The sequence below is a fragment of the Condylostylus longicornis genome, unplaced genomic scaffold (assembly GCF_029603195.1).
Source record: "Condylostylus longicornis isolate FDR11 unplaced genomic scaffold, ASM2960319v2 ptg000075l, whole genome shotgun sequence".
Lineage (NCBI taxonomy): Eukaryota > Metazoa > Arthropoda > Insecta > Diptera > Dolichopodidae > Condylostylus > Condylostylus longicornis.
This window is the reverse complement of record NW_026578043.1, coordinates 3,403,153-3,418,787: the sequence shown is the minus strand read 5'-3', so window position 1 is coordinate 3,418,787 and position 15,635 is coordinate 3,403,153. Positions and strand designations below refer to the sequence as shown.

Below are 15,635 nucleotides of genomic sequence, written 5' to 3'. Positions count from 1 at the left end.
CATTAAATTTTTTTTTGTGTTATTTTTGTTTTAAAAAACAATAACTTATGAAAATTTAGTAAAGATGGTTTAAAAGCTAGCATTTTGAAATGTTGCTACTACATATTACATAGTATTGAAATTTAAACAAATTTTTCTATATTAAATAAGATTACCCTTTTCCCAACTGCAATTAGTATCAATCAGAACTGAATAAGTTCACTTATCAAGTTTTAAAAGTTTAGATATAATGTTTCAATATTTCGATAATTTACCTTACGTATTTTGTTGTTCCAAGCAAATTCTTGGAAATTGTTTTAATTTTCTTTAAATTTTCACTTTCTTTTCACCCAGTGAAGGTATAAATACAAAATCAGGTGAACCACTAACTTATACCTACTCAAAGCTAATTTTTTTTCGCTTAGGCAGTTTTTTCCTCAAACCACAGAAAATTATAATATATATAAATTTATACTTGCTCATTTTTTGTCTCACAAATGTGTTCAGTCTTAAATTGAAGCGAATTCAAGCAGCACATGCTTAAGTGTTTACGTAATTGAAGAATAAAAAAATTAAGTTTATAAATTATTATTGTTAATGATTTTAATTAGAAATTAGAATTATACCAATTTAATATAAAATATTTGTATATACATATATATAATATATAAATGTAATAATAATAAAGCAAGTGTATGTATATAGCGAATATTTAATAAAGAATTGCTGTAGTGCTCAAAACTTAATACTTCAAAACAAAAATACCAAAAATAAATAATTTTTTTTTTGCAAACTGAAAAAAATTTAAAAAGCTCTTAGCTTTTTCTGGACAAAAAAAAAGTTAATACAACTGTTTAAAATTAATACATATGTAAGAATTTGTATTTCAAGTTAGTCTCAAAACTAAAGCTTAACAATCAACAATATCATTTTTATTATTGTAGCGCGCGCATTTAAATTATTTTTGACGTTAAGCTGTAGCGAGTCGTTGTTATTGGTTGTGTAGAGAAAAACGTAAAGTGAATCAAAAGAACAAAATACATATATGTATATAAAAATTATTATAATTATTATAATAATAATTTCATTCTATACCTTATTTTTATTATAAAAATTTTATACTTAAAATAGAAAAATTTGCACGTATGTACGTGCATATTATGTGCGTTTACAATAATCATTGTGAAATTTAGAAGCGATAAAGTATGTCATATTGTAATTAACATTCATTAGTTACAAACTGAATATTATTCCTTTATATGTATAGTATAGGCAAATATTATTGTGTAAAGAATTATGTATGTATATATGTATGCATATTCATTCATAAAAAATCTAAAAACATACTTATTCCACATCCATTTCTAATGATAGTTAGTGGTTCAATCTTAAACGAGTAAATGAATTTAAAAAAGTTCTTTATATTATTTAAATTATAATAAACTTATAAAATCATAAAGTTAATAAAAAATAATTAAAGTGTACGTGTTAAAAATCATAAAATTAATTCCAAGTTCAGTTGTGTCGGCAAAACTAAAATTTGCTTGGGGACATCTACGAGTACACTTAATCTTTATTATACTGATAAGTTTTTTTTCATTTTTTCTTTATTGATAAGGTGACTGAGTAATAAGACTATTATTGTTTTATTTATTTTAAAAATAATTTCTTATTAAATATATATACACATACATATATGTATAACTAAAATGTGCTATTTATTGGTACGAAATATTCAGACTGTATAGGTTAAGTATAACCTAAAAAAATATTTGACTATAGGAATCCAAATGGGGTAATAAATTCGCAAACATATTTTTCTAATTTGTAGTTTTACCGTCAATTGATATAACATACTATTTAAAATATGTATAAGTGTGTGTGTACATGAGAGCTCACCTATATACCTTATTCTGACTTATTGGAAGTGTGTAATACCTCAATTAATCAAAATTTTAGGATTTTAGGATCGAACTTACTTACATACTAGGAAGAAAATTCTGATCAATTCCATATTGGAGACACTTTATACATATAAATTTAATATTTGAGTTAAGAACGTGGTGTGTAATAGTTATTTTGGGTAATTAATATTATGTACAATAATAATTTTGAATAATTTCATAAATATACATACTTTATAAACCTATGTATAACGTTAATAAAATAATACAAATATAATGCATGCTTACGGAATTTTACAAGCACATACATACATAACAAACTTAAATGATAACAAATTGAAATTGAGATTTAATTTAAACATGTGTCTAAACCTAAGTATTTATGTATAAAGACATATGTGCGATGTACACAAATAATATAAAGTTTATTTGTAAAATCCACATGTACCATATATAATTAGAATTTATTGACCTTTGTATACATATATGTATATACAATGTTGTATATAACAAGTGGAGTTAATTGAAAAACAAAACAAAAAAATTATGCTAAATAATAATAATTAACATTTAATTTAGTTAAATATTTTTTATTTTAAAATGGAACAGTGATTTTTTATTTTTTCAAATTACTATAATAGCAATATGATGTCAGAAGATTGTAAATAGTTGAATAAAAAAAAATTGAAAAATAAAAGCATTAAATAAAAATTATATAATATTAAAAGAAATTAAAAATATTTAAGTCTTTAGGTGTAAATCGATTATGTAAAATAAACGGTTATAATTCACGTGCATCTTAATCTCTATTGCAGTTAGCAAAAGCATTGTAACTTACAATATTGTCAAAAGATGTCTACATTTGTATATAGTGTAACCGATAATGCAAAAAAGAAATGTCACGTAATTAATAATGTCAATTGCCAGTCATTTTGGCATTTTTGTAATAAAAAAATTTCGATTGCTGATTTTGCTTTTTGTTCTTCAAATTGCTAATTTTGAAGATGATAATTTAGTTATAGAAATTTCCTTGACAAATTTTAAATTGAGTAATATCAACTTTTAAACTGTACATAGTCAAATTAAAAAAAAAAAAATTTAATATCGAAAATAAGTAAAATGTCAAATTCAAACTAGCAAAAATAATTTGTTGTTAAAGCAATTGTTAACCTGTTGCATGCAAAAGTTATATACAAAAGTTCTTTTTGGCATAAATTGTTGATTGCAGTTTTGTTACCGTTAGTGCAATTGTTATCGACCGGCGTTTGACATTATCAATTCCAACTTTTAATTTCTTTTTTACCATTTATTCACAAAGTTATTTTTTTTTAATTCAAACTAATCAAAAAAACTTCATTATTGATGCTCGTAAAGTGTCATAATAAAAATATTTAAGCGTGATTCAAAAAATATTTAATGATTAATTTTTTTTTCCATTTTATATAACTATAATATTAATGTAGTAAATATAAAAGCTTTTAATAATATGTGATTGAAAAAGATGGAAATTTTTTTATGAAAATCGAATTGGGATAAGTATATACGAGTAATAATAAAAATTAAGTAATGAAAACATATAGGTATAAATAATTACGAAGCTCCTATAAGAGACAGTGGCAAAAATAATAATTGAAAGAGATCCGATTTTTACAATTTTTATCATAAAAAATACATATACTTATGTAAATAATTACTATAATAAATGTTTTAACATATTTCAAATTCACATACCTATATACACATATATTTATTATAATAACGAATAAGAACTTATTTGAAAACTGGAACTAAATCAATAGATTTCCGTCCACACATTATCAATATTTCTACAATGGAATATTTAAAATGTGGTATATATATTGATTATCCCACGCAGAAATAGATTTAGATTACAATAAAGATAAATAATGGTTATGCAACTGAGAAGCAATTTATTAAAGATTTATTTCTTATTTTGCTTTTGTTTTTTATATTAAGTTGATTACGTAGGGTTTAAAAAATTTTCTAAGTTGCTAATTAAAAAGTTTTATAAAATGCTAATTAATTCTATTGAAAAAACCTAATCAATTCCCAAATAGTATGCAGTCTTCAATTTGCTATTTTAATTTATTGAAATTATGCTTTTTTCAGTTAATATATAAAGTTATTCAGTTAATATTAAATTTAATAGTTTTAGTTTTAGGACAAAAGATTAAAAATGTGAAGATTTTGTTTGAAAATTTAATTTTAATTGCCATTTTTAATTAAATTTAGAAATTTTCCATTCGCATAAATTTTAAGCATAATTATGCTCTCATAATGTATATACGTACATATATTTTTTGATTAAAAATGTCTAATTTAAATTACTAAACCTAATTTGTAACTTGAATTTTTCTTTAAATTTAACTCAACTTTATTGACTTAAGGCTGTCAAACATATTGTGATTAAGTATATTTCTTTTAACTATAATTCGAACTTGTTCTTGTGATTCTTTAGAGGGATTCGCCTCATAAAAGTTCTACTGTACTCACTGGGAAAAATTCTATCTATTTTAAAGAAAACAGAAACCAACTATGTCCGAAATCTCGGCAGCCGTACTTTTTAGCTAATTTTCACAAAAATTTAATTCATACCTCTTTATTTTTATTTCGAATATAATTCAAAACAATTTTATAAATATACTGTTTTCAAATTAGTTTTCCTTTGTAGTCGTTTATGAAAATAAATTTTTTGTTTGGAACAAAAGAAATTTCTGAATGGGCTATAATAATTTGAACACCGATAAACTTGTGTCCATCAAACATTTTTTTATTCAACTACATTTTATTCTAAAAAACACAAAAGGGCTATTGCCGAAAGAAGTATTTATATATGTACTTTTGTTACAACAATCACATATCAGAATTGGATTATAAATGAAATTGCTAATTTAACTAATCTTAGTGCGTTTTAATTTAAGAAATATTGAAATATGTTTGTTATATAATGGTAAAAATTGCTTCTACTTTGGGAAAAAATATTACGAGTGGTCAAATATTTTATTTGCAAAGTCGAAATATGATTTTCAAAATGGTTTATGAGCACTTTAGATTCGCTTTTATTTTCAGTTTGTTAGCATCAATATGCATAGCGTAATTGTGATATATGTATATATGTAGGTTAAATAAATTTTAATTTCAAGTTTGAATTCTTAAATATTTTTCAATATAAAGGGTAAGAATTAGCATTTTAACAAGTTTTTGTTATAAATAACGAATATAATGGATGACATACTAATTAAATCGTGATCATTTAATTATATTGTGTCTTAGAAATTGACCTTAAAGAAATAAAGAGTCAGAATAGGTTTCATTTTAATTTTAATATTCAAATTTATTTTAAAACTTTCTCCAACCCTAATAAGGAAATTCCTAAAAAGTAAAATTTGAACTGAAAATTTGGTTAAAGGAAAACGAAGGAAATCGTACCTGTAACAACCCATAATATCTAAATAAAAATCGTTTGCATTATAATTTTTGCAAAATTTATAATGTTTATTGAATAAATTTTGAACAAATAAAATTGTGACTTCATTTTATTATTTATTACAAATAACGTATTAGCATATTTTTGAGAATTTAGAATACTTTTAAGTGTATTTGAAGTACTTAGCCTTCTGATGAAAAATTTGTGTTTTTTTTATTGTAAAAGTAGCGTATCGATGCATTTAATATGAGATCAAAACTTCATTAAACAAATTTGCTCCACATGAACGTAACATAGTGTACGAGTATAATATTATTTTTTTGAACAAAATTTTAATGAAGTTGGGTCGAAGTAGTGGTTTGCAATGTAGCACTTTTATTCATATACGAATAAATTTTAAAGATTGTACACGTTTAGGATAGCCAATGTGTGCAATTTAGGACAGGCAATGTATGCAATCTTTGAAATAAAGCAAAAGAAAAATTTAAAGAGGCTTTAAGATAATGTTCGAATTTAAGGGTCAATTGCGTAATTAAGAGAAATAATTATTATATTTTTTAATGGCATGGCATTAAAAGCTGATAAAATTTTAGATATCTACAACCTGAGGTGTAGAAGAAGAACAATATCGAAAATTTGGAATGGAAAAAACGGATTTTAGATAATATTCAAATATGCTAAAAATGTGATTTGTAAAATTTGAAAAATGTTTATTGTTTTCTTACAATGAATAGTCAAAAAATGGCATTTTTAGAGGGGGGAGATAGGTAAAAATTTTCTTTAACGGAAATAAGTTTTTAGAAATAAATTTTCAAGGGTTTGAAGGCAGAAGTTTTGTAAAAATGTCCACGGATGGACGGACGGAAACTAATAAGCATTTTTTTTTCAAAATATGTTATTGAATTTTAATTGACAATGTTTCTTAACCACTACATCAATGAGTGAATATCTTTAATTAATAAAAAATTGTTCACTAGAAGGTTTCTTTTAAAAGTATAATAAAAAAATCAAAAATGAAAGGATACGATCTATACTTTTAATTTTCTTAATTTTTGAGACGTTTATAGAATTTCCTATTTATAGAAATTGTTCTGATCATTTCTAATTAGCATTTAAATAGATGACAAGCGGTAAATATAGTTCATTTCATTGATATTTTAGGCTTTATTTATTTAAGGTATACATGATGAATTTCCGTCAAAAAAGAAACACAAGTTTTGAGGTTTCCGTATTTTAATTAATAATTTAATTTAATGAGAAATAGTAACAAAAACTAAATAAAGTAAAAACACATATAAATATTATATTACTTCAAAATATAAAATTTTATTCAAATTCAAAAATAATATAATATTTTTTATTTTGTTACCTTTACAGTGGGTGTGGTATCATATTTGGTGTTAAAATTGAGGTATTTTTATGAGTCACTGCAATTACAAAAATTCAAAATTTTCTATCGGCTATTTGAAATTTATGTAGTCGATAAATGGTTCATAAATTAGCACATTTCTCTTGAACAATTTGAGTCTGTCTAGTTTGCAGTATCTACATTATTGGTTTAAGTTTAGTTTTAAAAAATAAAAACAATTTTTTATAATAATTCCCCTGTAAATATAATAAATAATTGTATAAATCATATGTTAGAATTAGACGTAAATAAATTTTGAGGGGAATGAAATTCGCAAATTTGAGAAGCTACAAAATAATTTACCGACGAATTTAAATGGTTGCGTAAGAGAAAAATTTCATCGGGAATTGGAGGAACTTTGTTTTAGGTAACGGTTATTTTAAAGATACAAAAATTAACTCCAATCCTGTCTGCGTTTACAGAGCTTAAACTTGGTTTATACACTTCGTTGTCAAAAATATGTATTTTTTACAACTTTTTAAATGTATCGTACCCTCGTTAAGATATTTGTGTACAAAATTTCATTATTTTCTCTTTGTAAGTTTATTCTCTCTTTCAAGTATTGTAACGGACGGACAGATGAAGGGATAGCGTGAAACAATGATAAATTTTTTCCAATATTTTTTTGGAAATGTACCAAAAATTCAACAATTAAAAGAAATTTTCAATATTTACAAATAGAATACCGTAAAAGTAGTGCTAAGAAATTAGAAAAATTATAATTTATGAAAATTTTTTTGAGTAAAGTGTTTCTTTAGTTTTCGTTTTGCAATAACTTTCTTTCTAACTGATTGATTGTATAATTGAAAGTTTATTTCGTTTTTTTATGTATTAATTTAAATACGAGTACTCGCAAATACTCGTATCAGTTGAAAAATCCCTACCTGTTTTTAGTAAAGGCGAAAATCCACAATATCTTTATTTTTTGTATGATTAGTCATTGTTTTCAATTCATTCAATAAAATTAGTTTAAAGATCGTTTATTCGTTCGTATTATAAAAGAAAATTTTATTTTCATAAAAACGTTCACATCAAAATTGAATAAATTATTTTATTACTTATATTGAAATTATTATTATTGCAAGCCCTAATTGAAAATTATAACAAAAGAATGAAAAAATGTTTCATTGTTCCATATTAAGTACAAAATATTTTGTTTTTTTTTTTTTTGAATTTGCGGGTAGCGCACGGATTTTAGACTAAAATGCGCTGGAATTATAATAATTACGAAATTAATTTAAATAATTAAGTATGAAACTTTAACTTTTAGTTCGAGTGTTTTTAGCTTCGTATAATATAGTTTAGTACTTTACGGAAATATACGAATTGGGTATAATATAATAAAATTTTATTTAGCCTGTGCTTGACTGTATTATAATGTAGTACTTATATACTAAATTATGGAAAAACATGGTAAATCGAAACATAACAGTAGTGCTATTATAAAACATACGCTAAAGTTTGATCAAATAGTGCATACTTATATAAAATTTTCCATAATGGAGTACGATGGTTTTTAGAAGTTTGAATCTCAGAAGTTTGCATTCAAACTTTCCCAAATTTTTTTGTCGTCAAAAATACAATTTGTCAGTACGATTTGAAAATATTGAAAAAAAATTTCTGAATACGAATTTTTATATTTTTTTAATAATACAAGATTTTAAAGCTAAATTCACGAGGGTTGGGCCCGAATAATAGTGTATTTAATAGTTAACACTCTATCTCTATTATTAATAGCGCACGTTTGAATAAATTTAAGAATTTATGTCTAGCTTAAATAAAGTTTGAAAATTGTATTCTTGAAAAATATGCAAATTGGTTTTTTTTTTAAATTCAAGGAGAGTAAATTTTATACCCTGAGACGAGAATATAGTTATTGAGTAAGCTCATTTATACAATATTATTGACAAGTGTAACATATATTAAAGAAATCAATTCACGTGCGAAACATTAAAATTTTGTTTTACTTCAGACATATAATGTACATATGTATCTACATATAAGAAAATAATGGCAAGTAAACCTGAGTTTGATGTTCAAAGCTCACTTGATTGAAAATGTAAAGTTTAGAAGGAAGTCGATATTACTTAAACAGGCTGGTGCTAGTTATACAAAGTTTGACAGCCGCGTACTAACGTGCGTCATTTTTATGCGAATTTTGTTGTACTGAATGTCATTATAGTTAAATAAAAATTTTTCTTGCTTTAGGATTTATTGTTTTAAATCAATGATTTTTATTAAATTTTCTTTTCTATGTTTTTTAATGTAATTTTAAATACATACATACATATTTAGAATTTTACATAATTATGTATGGATGGGAAATATATGTATCTTGATTGAAAAATTGTTTGATTAGATATTTTTTAATTTTATTTATAATTATGTATGCGTAAATGAGTGACTCGCGTAAATTTATTAATATACGATATTCAATAAAATTGAATTGATAGTATGCAATAGTACTGCAATATTCATATTCAATTCTATAAATTTAAGGTTGCAATGTAAAATACCCTCATGATAACACTGTGCAATGCGCGCAAAATCATAACAACTTGTTTTTATGCTCTTATTTAAGATCATTCGCTCTTCTATTTTCCTTCTTTAACTTCGCGATAAACCACATTTGATATACATTTCATTTTTGTGTAATTCAGTCATAATAAAAATTTCAATAACCGTGGAAGTCACAGTTTCGTTTGATAATTATTATAATTAAAGTATTGACGACATTCTGACATTCATAAATTAACATTTTATTTTGTATTAAATTAATATTACTCACGATTCTTTCCTTTCTTTACAGAAAATCGAAACGATGATTTAATATCAAAATATCAATAAGTGGATGGAGAAGAAACAAAACAAGATTGCTAAAAAACTTAAGTAAGATGAGATGAGGTTATATAATCATCATTAATCAATCAATACTATTCTGTTGGTTTCATTGCAATTCCGAAAAGTTGTTTTTAAAAACAAAAGTTGAAATTATATACACACATAATATGTACACACATTTGCTCATATGAGAACAAATGAACATCACTAAAGCGTTCGCTGTATATATTCAAAATAAAGTTAATTAAAATATCACTTACACATTCATAGAAACGGTAATAAACAAATTTTTAACGGTATTGTAAATTGAAAAAAATTTTTCGGTATTCAAAAAATAATATTAAGCTCTTTTTTTCTTTCTTTTTAGTTTTTGTAGCTGAATTGGAAAAAGCAAATTCAAATATAAATATGAATAAAATTCGATCGTTTTTTCCGAATGCAAGCGCAAATTTAGTATTAAATCGTAATTCAGCGAATTTAGAACCAGAGCTTGGATTTCAATTATTAATTGATTTATCACCAAATAGCGATGGCACAAACCAAGCCCAAAGTCAGCGAAAAATTCAGCCACAGTTGAATGTTAATTTAATAGGTGCGCGACATCTACCAACACTTTTTGGACTTAAATCTGTGCAAGGTTATGTTGTGAAGGTAAAATTTAGCAAAGGCTCTTGATTTTTTTGATTTATAATAATGACATTATATTTTTGTATTATGTATTGCATTTATACTGTTTAGAAAATATCTAGGCTTTTCTGTCAGATCATGATATCTGCATTTTCATCATTTCGAGTAAAACACCATTGAAATTTTTTTCGTGTTATTTTTGTTTTACTAACACATGAACTATACAAATGTTACATAATATTAAAGTTTTAAATTATTCTTCTATATCAAATAAGATATACACTTCCCAATTGCAATTAGTATCAGTCAGAACTGAATAAGTTCATATATCTAGTTTTAAATGTTTTTAAACGCGCGTTTCATTTATATCATAATAAACGACATGAACATTTAAATATGAAATGTAGAAATTAATATGTGTAGATGTTTCATTTTAAACTTGAAACGAAACATTAAAAAAACTAGAATACATTTTCATTATCTATATTTTAACGCGTTCTTAGAAAATTTTATGATCTCGAGAAGTGAATAACTGTTGATATCTAATTTTGTAAGAAAATATTTCGGAACAATTGGTTAGTTATAATGTTTTACAAGGAATTTTTTAAAACTATTAGAAAAAGTTTTTTTCTTGCAATAGAAAGTACTTAAATATTTAAATAATACTGCAACCAGAACTTTTTTGTGTCAAAAATGTAGATATTATGTTCTGACAGAAAACCCTAGATATAAAAAAACATAATTACCTTAAACTTCAAATTTAAGCTAATGAAGGTTTTGAAATTTTTTTTTCATCATATTTAAAATTACATACATATATTTATATTAAATTATAAAAGTGGGTTGTTTTCAGTAAATTTTTTTTGTTTAGGTAAAATTATTTCCAGGGACTACTAAGTATGACAGTTGTATTCAAACGAATTCGTGGCCAAAATTTAATGAAAACTTTAAATTTTCCCTGGAACCTGATAGAAAGTAAACTATTTTTAAATAAATACATATGTATGTATGTACTTTTAATATTTCACACTTTTTATTTGAAAAGAACAATACAATAAAATCTATGTTAAACACATACATACATATGTATATGCTTTTAAATATAAGATGTTAACAATTTGTATTCATATTTTAGGTCTTCTTTTAAAAACAGTCCAATAAAATCCACTTCCGACAGTTCTAGCAATGAAATTGATAAATTTTTCCATGGACAATTTGTTGTATTAACAGTTTATGCACTATTGGAACTACCGCCTGCTGTAATAAATTTTAAAATTACAAAAACAAATTAAAATATGGTTTATATCGAGATATTTATTGATTTTAGAATTTCAACCGATTAAATAAAACCTATAGATCTCTCAAGGAGCGAAGTGCTTCAATTGTTCAAAGAATTGCTGAACAAAATTCGAATTCTTCCGCTAAAAATCCTAAGACAAAAGAAACAAATGTGAAAGAGCAAAATGATTCAAAAAATAAAGAAAAAGATAATGAAAAGGAAGAGTCTAAAATGGCAAAAAGTGAAGCAAAAAGAAATATAGGAACCGTAACATGCTATTTAGAATCAAAAATTTTTAAAAAAAACTCTAGAAATAATAATCAGTATTTGACCGATGAATTTTGGTATGCCATTAAAGATTTAACAGTATCACAGATTCCAGCTGCACAACCTAAACCAACGGTAATTAAATTAGTAAAATTCTAAATGACTAAAATTTCTAATGACACGGTAGCTTAATTATTTATGTATTTAATTCTTTCCATAAATTACTTTTGTAGTTAAGTATGAATGCAGGAAAAGGCCAGTTGGAAATCACTATAGAATATTGCGATTTAGAAAGTACTGAAATACCACCACCATCACCAGTTGAAAATTCAAAAACCAAAGATAAAAGAAATTCCTCGGAATTGGAGACGACCACTGATTCAACTGTCAGTTTATCTAAAAAACCATGGATATCGGATATAAAGAGAAAACTTTCAGTTCGAAAATCAAAACCAACAATAAAAGGTTACATTCTTAAAGTAACTACAACGAAATTTCGTTGTTCGATTAAAGTAAAAGATGAATTTGAATCAGCTGGTCAACAAATTTATATTAAAACTATTGTTTATGATGGTGATATACCATTATGCTCATGGAAAAGTAATCATTTTGCACCATCATTATCATCACGTTGGGATCCAAAATTTACTAGATTAGAAGTGCCATTTCCAAACATTAGCTGTTTAAATCGAATGCGAATCAAATCTCAGATAGCAACTAAAGGAAAAGTTGGTAGAAAAATTATATTAGCAAGTATGGTATACAATTTAAGTGATGAAATTCTTATAAAACCAAATAAACCTATTGTTGCGTGGCATAATTTGCAATAAATTTTATATAAAATAAAATTTAAAATAATTTTAAGTTTTTGTTATGTTTTTTATATTATTGCATATAAATTACCAATGCATTAAAAAATTTTATACTTAATATTTAATTTTATTTAAATAAAAATTTATTCTTACATTCAATTGTGAATGTTTGTTTTAGAAAAGAAAGAAGTTTTGAAGATATGGTGCGTTTTAGTTCCTTAGAACACTGAAGAAAAAATATTTATATCAGACTGTAGTTCTACGTCAAGATTCTTTACATATTTTATTTAAAATTTAATAAAAACAAAGAATAAGGTGTAATGGATAAAACCTCATTTTATAATATTTGGGTGTCGCTAAAAAAAAAGAAAAAACACTTGGAAACACTAGATTAATGTCTTGAATCTCAGTACTGTTTCACGCTAGTATCATGAATTGCAGCTCTGATTGCTAATGCAAGGGATTATTAATTTTTTAAGTTTTTTTGCGTTTTTTTATGTGCTACAGCATTTTACAAGAACAATTTTTTAAAATGAATGCCTTAAATTTATACGACTTTCAATATGGAATGGAAATGTTTGACGTGATTGACAAATACAAGTGATGACGTTATGTATGAATTAAAAACAAACAATGGCGATATTGCGATGTGTAATTCAATTTTTTTCTTCAAATGATTCACCTACTCTATGTGATTCAACATTATCACCTTTTGAACCACAATTTTTTTTAACTTTATTATGTCAATTTTTTATAAATAAATGTTATTTCAAATAATAAAATTTGATAACAGTTAATTATCATATATGTATGCTATGAAATCATGAAACAATTTTCAAAAATATTTAGCTTGCTATGAATTTTGATTACTAGCACTCGTAGTTTGTGCTTAATTTTTGATGTAATTATGGTTTTAAACTAGTAAAGGTTAAGTTAGCTTATGTGTTATTCTAGAGGCAAATTTTAACAATTATTTTAGAATTAAGATTAATCCCTGCTTGCGAACACACATCTTAAATAGATTTAATAACCAAATACATCAAATTTCATATGCTTTCATTTGTAAGCTGTGTGCCAGAATCATCTTAAGAATATGTCAATCAAACAAATATGTCTTTATAGTTTTTATGATATGAAGAAAGAAAAAATTTATAGGCGATAGTACAAATTTGTCATAGTATTTAAAACTTTGATTTTATTTAATTTTGCATAATTCTTTTCATTTTAGTTTTACAATAACTTCATTTTTGGTCCTTGTAGTTCTTTTTTCTATTCTTAAAAAATTTGCAGTTTTATATTTTAAATTTTCGCATGAGAATTGTATGTATGAAATATGGCAATATTGAATTTATCAATATATTATTATGTTTCCGATTCAAGTGAACCGAATAAGAAAATAAGGCAACTAAAAAAATAAAAACGATTTCTCATTTTCCGATTTCCATTTTTTTGAGTTTGAGGATTTGAGTTCGAAAACTTAAAATATAATAATAATAATAAAATACTCATATGTTTCGTTTCCATTTAATACCGTTTTTTCTCTAAAAATTTTGATCGGTTTAATATGCTATGGTTAGAGCTGTCGTTTAGTTGAAAGTGTGTAGGAGTATGGTTTAATCAAAAATAGTTTTTTTATTTTAAAATTAAATACTAAATTTTTTAGGTTTAAAAAATTTTTATATGTTTTTACTATTTAACGAAAAACAATAGATCGCTCATATAAAAAAATAAGTCTAGTAAAATAAAAAACATATATAACATTGGCAAATATAAGTTGGTAGTGACTTAAGATTAGAGTATGCGCTAAGTTTCTCTGTTATTACGTGTTTGACTAAACTTTTAGGTAGGACTTTGGTAATGAGATTCGTTTAAAGACTATAAAATATCTTGAGATAAATAACGTATTATAATTTAGAATTTGGAAGACTTTAAAAATGTGTTTATAATATTGCAAAAATATCAAAAATTTTCTAATTTCGGTTGGCTGTCAAATTTCGTGCATAATATTTTAATGATAACAATTTCAAATTCAACGCACTTTAATTCATGTACGAAAATGTTCATTCTACTTGCACGTACTTACTGCAATTAATTTTGAACGATACCTTTCAAAAACACTATCCATTTCTTCTGTTTTGTTCCATTCCTCACATATAGTTGAATATGAATATAATATATTATATATACATATGTATGTATAATAAAATGTACAATAAGTTATTGAAATCTACATAAAATTTTATCAACGAAAAAATTTTTTGTTTGTTTTTGTACTATTGTAATCGACTGAAAGTTTGTCACTTTGTGAGATGCATTTCAGTAATGTGCTCTATTCGTTTTAAATTTTAGTCAATCGCAAACTGTTGAACAGATCAGTAGTACAGATCGGAATAAAAACAAACATTTATTTTTGTTTTGAATAAAAATTAAAAAAAAAAATATTTTAAATAACGGTATCAAAATTTTGCTGTTTCGTGTGTCAAAATTGAAAATTTTAATAAAAAAGATTATCTCTTCGTTTAAAAACAAATTACCGCACATTTTATTTCTTTAAATAAAAAAAAATTGAAATTAATTTAATTTTTTCTTTTAATTTTAATTTAATTAAAGTTTTATGTTTTTTTAGAAATTTTATTTAAATTGATGGTTAAGAAAAAAAAACAGAAATATTCGCAAATATTTTTGGCATTTTAGCAAAATTTTTGAAATTGCGTGGATGTGCCTACACATTTAGCCGCTATTGTACAGTTAACATTTTTCCGTTATTTAAATGGATTTATATATATGTATCTTATGTGAAATTTGATGTTTATTGTTGCAATTTTTTTCTTAATGATACCAAATCATATTTTTTGTCACTTAACTTGATAATAAAAAGATAATAAAAAAATTTTTAAAAGAAAAGAATTAGGAAGGAAATTTAAATTTTATTGTTAATATTTTGAAATAAAATAACGTAAGTGAGTTAATAAATAATATTTTAAGAGAAAAATCAGAAAAGAATTTGTAAAAAAAAACAATTTCTTGTGTAGTAAATTAATAATTGAAATTTAATTTTTATAACAGCATA

At 24.0% G+C, this 15,635-nt stretch overlaps 1 protein-coding gene across 8 annotated transcripts; it reads left to right on the top strand.

The window, feature by feature from the left end:
- The first annotated feature begins 527 nt into the window (after window positions 1-527).
- Window positions 528-12,731, top strand: LOC129612588 (uncharacterized). Of its 8 annotated transcripts, none has more exons than XM_055526270.1 (7): window positions 528-672; window positions 9,549-9,855; window positions 9,948-10,231; window positions 11,079-11,182; window positions 11,343-11,466; window positions 11,535-11,888; window positions 11,987-12,731. In XM_055526270.1, the coding sequence occupies exons 3-7, from the start codon at window positions 9,989-9,991 to the stop codon at window positions 12,581-12,583; spliced, it is 1,422 nt and encodes a 473-aa protein (XP_055382245.1). In that variant the 5' UTR covers window positions 528-672; window positions 9,549-9,855; window positions 9,948-9,988; the 3' UTR covers window positions 12,584-12,731. The 8 variants fall into 8 exon arrangements, with proteins under 8 accessions (XP_055382245.1, XP_055382243.1, XP_055382242.1 ...); XM_055526268.1 differs by lacking the exon at window positions 528-672 and adding an exon at window positions 737-850; XM_055526267.1 differs by lacking the exon at window positions 528-672 and adding an exon at window positions 904-1,182.
- The last annotated feature ends 2,904 nt before the right edge of the window (window positions 12,732-15,635 follow it).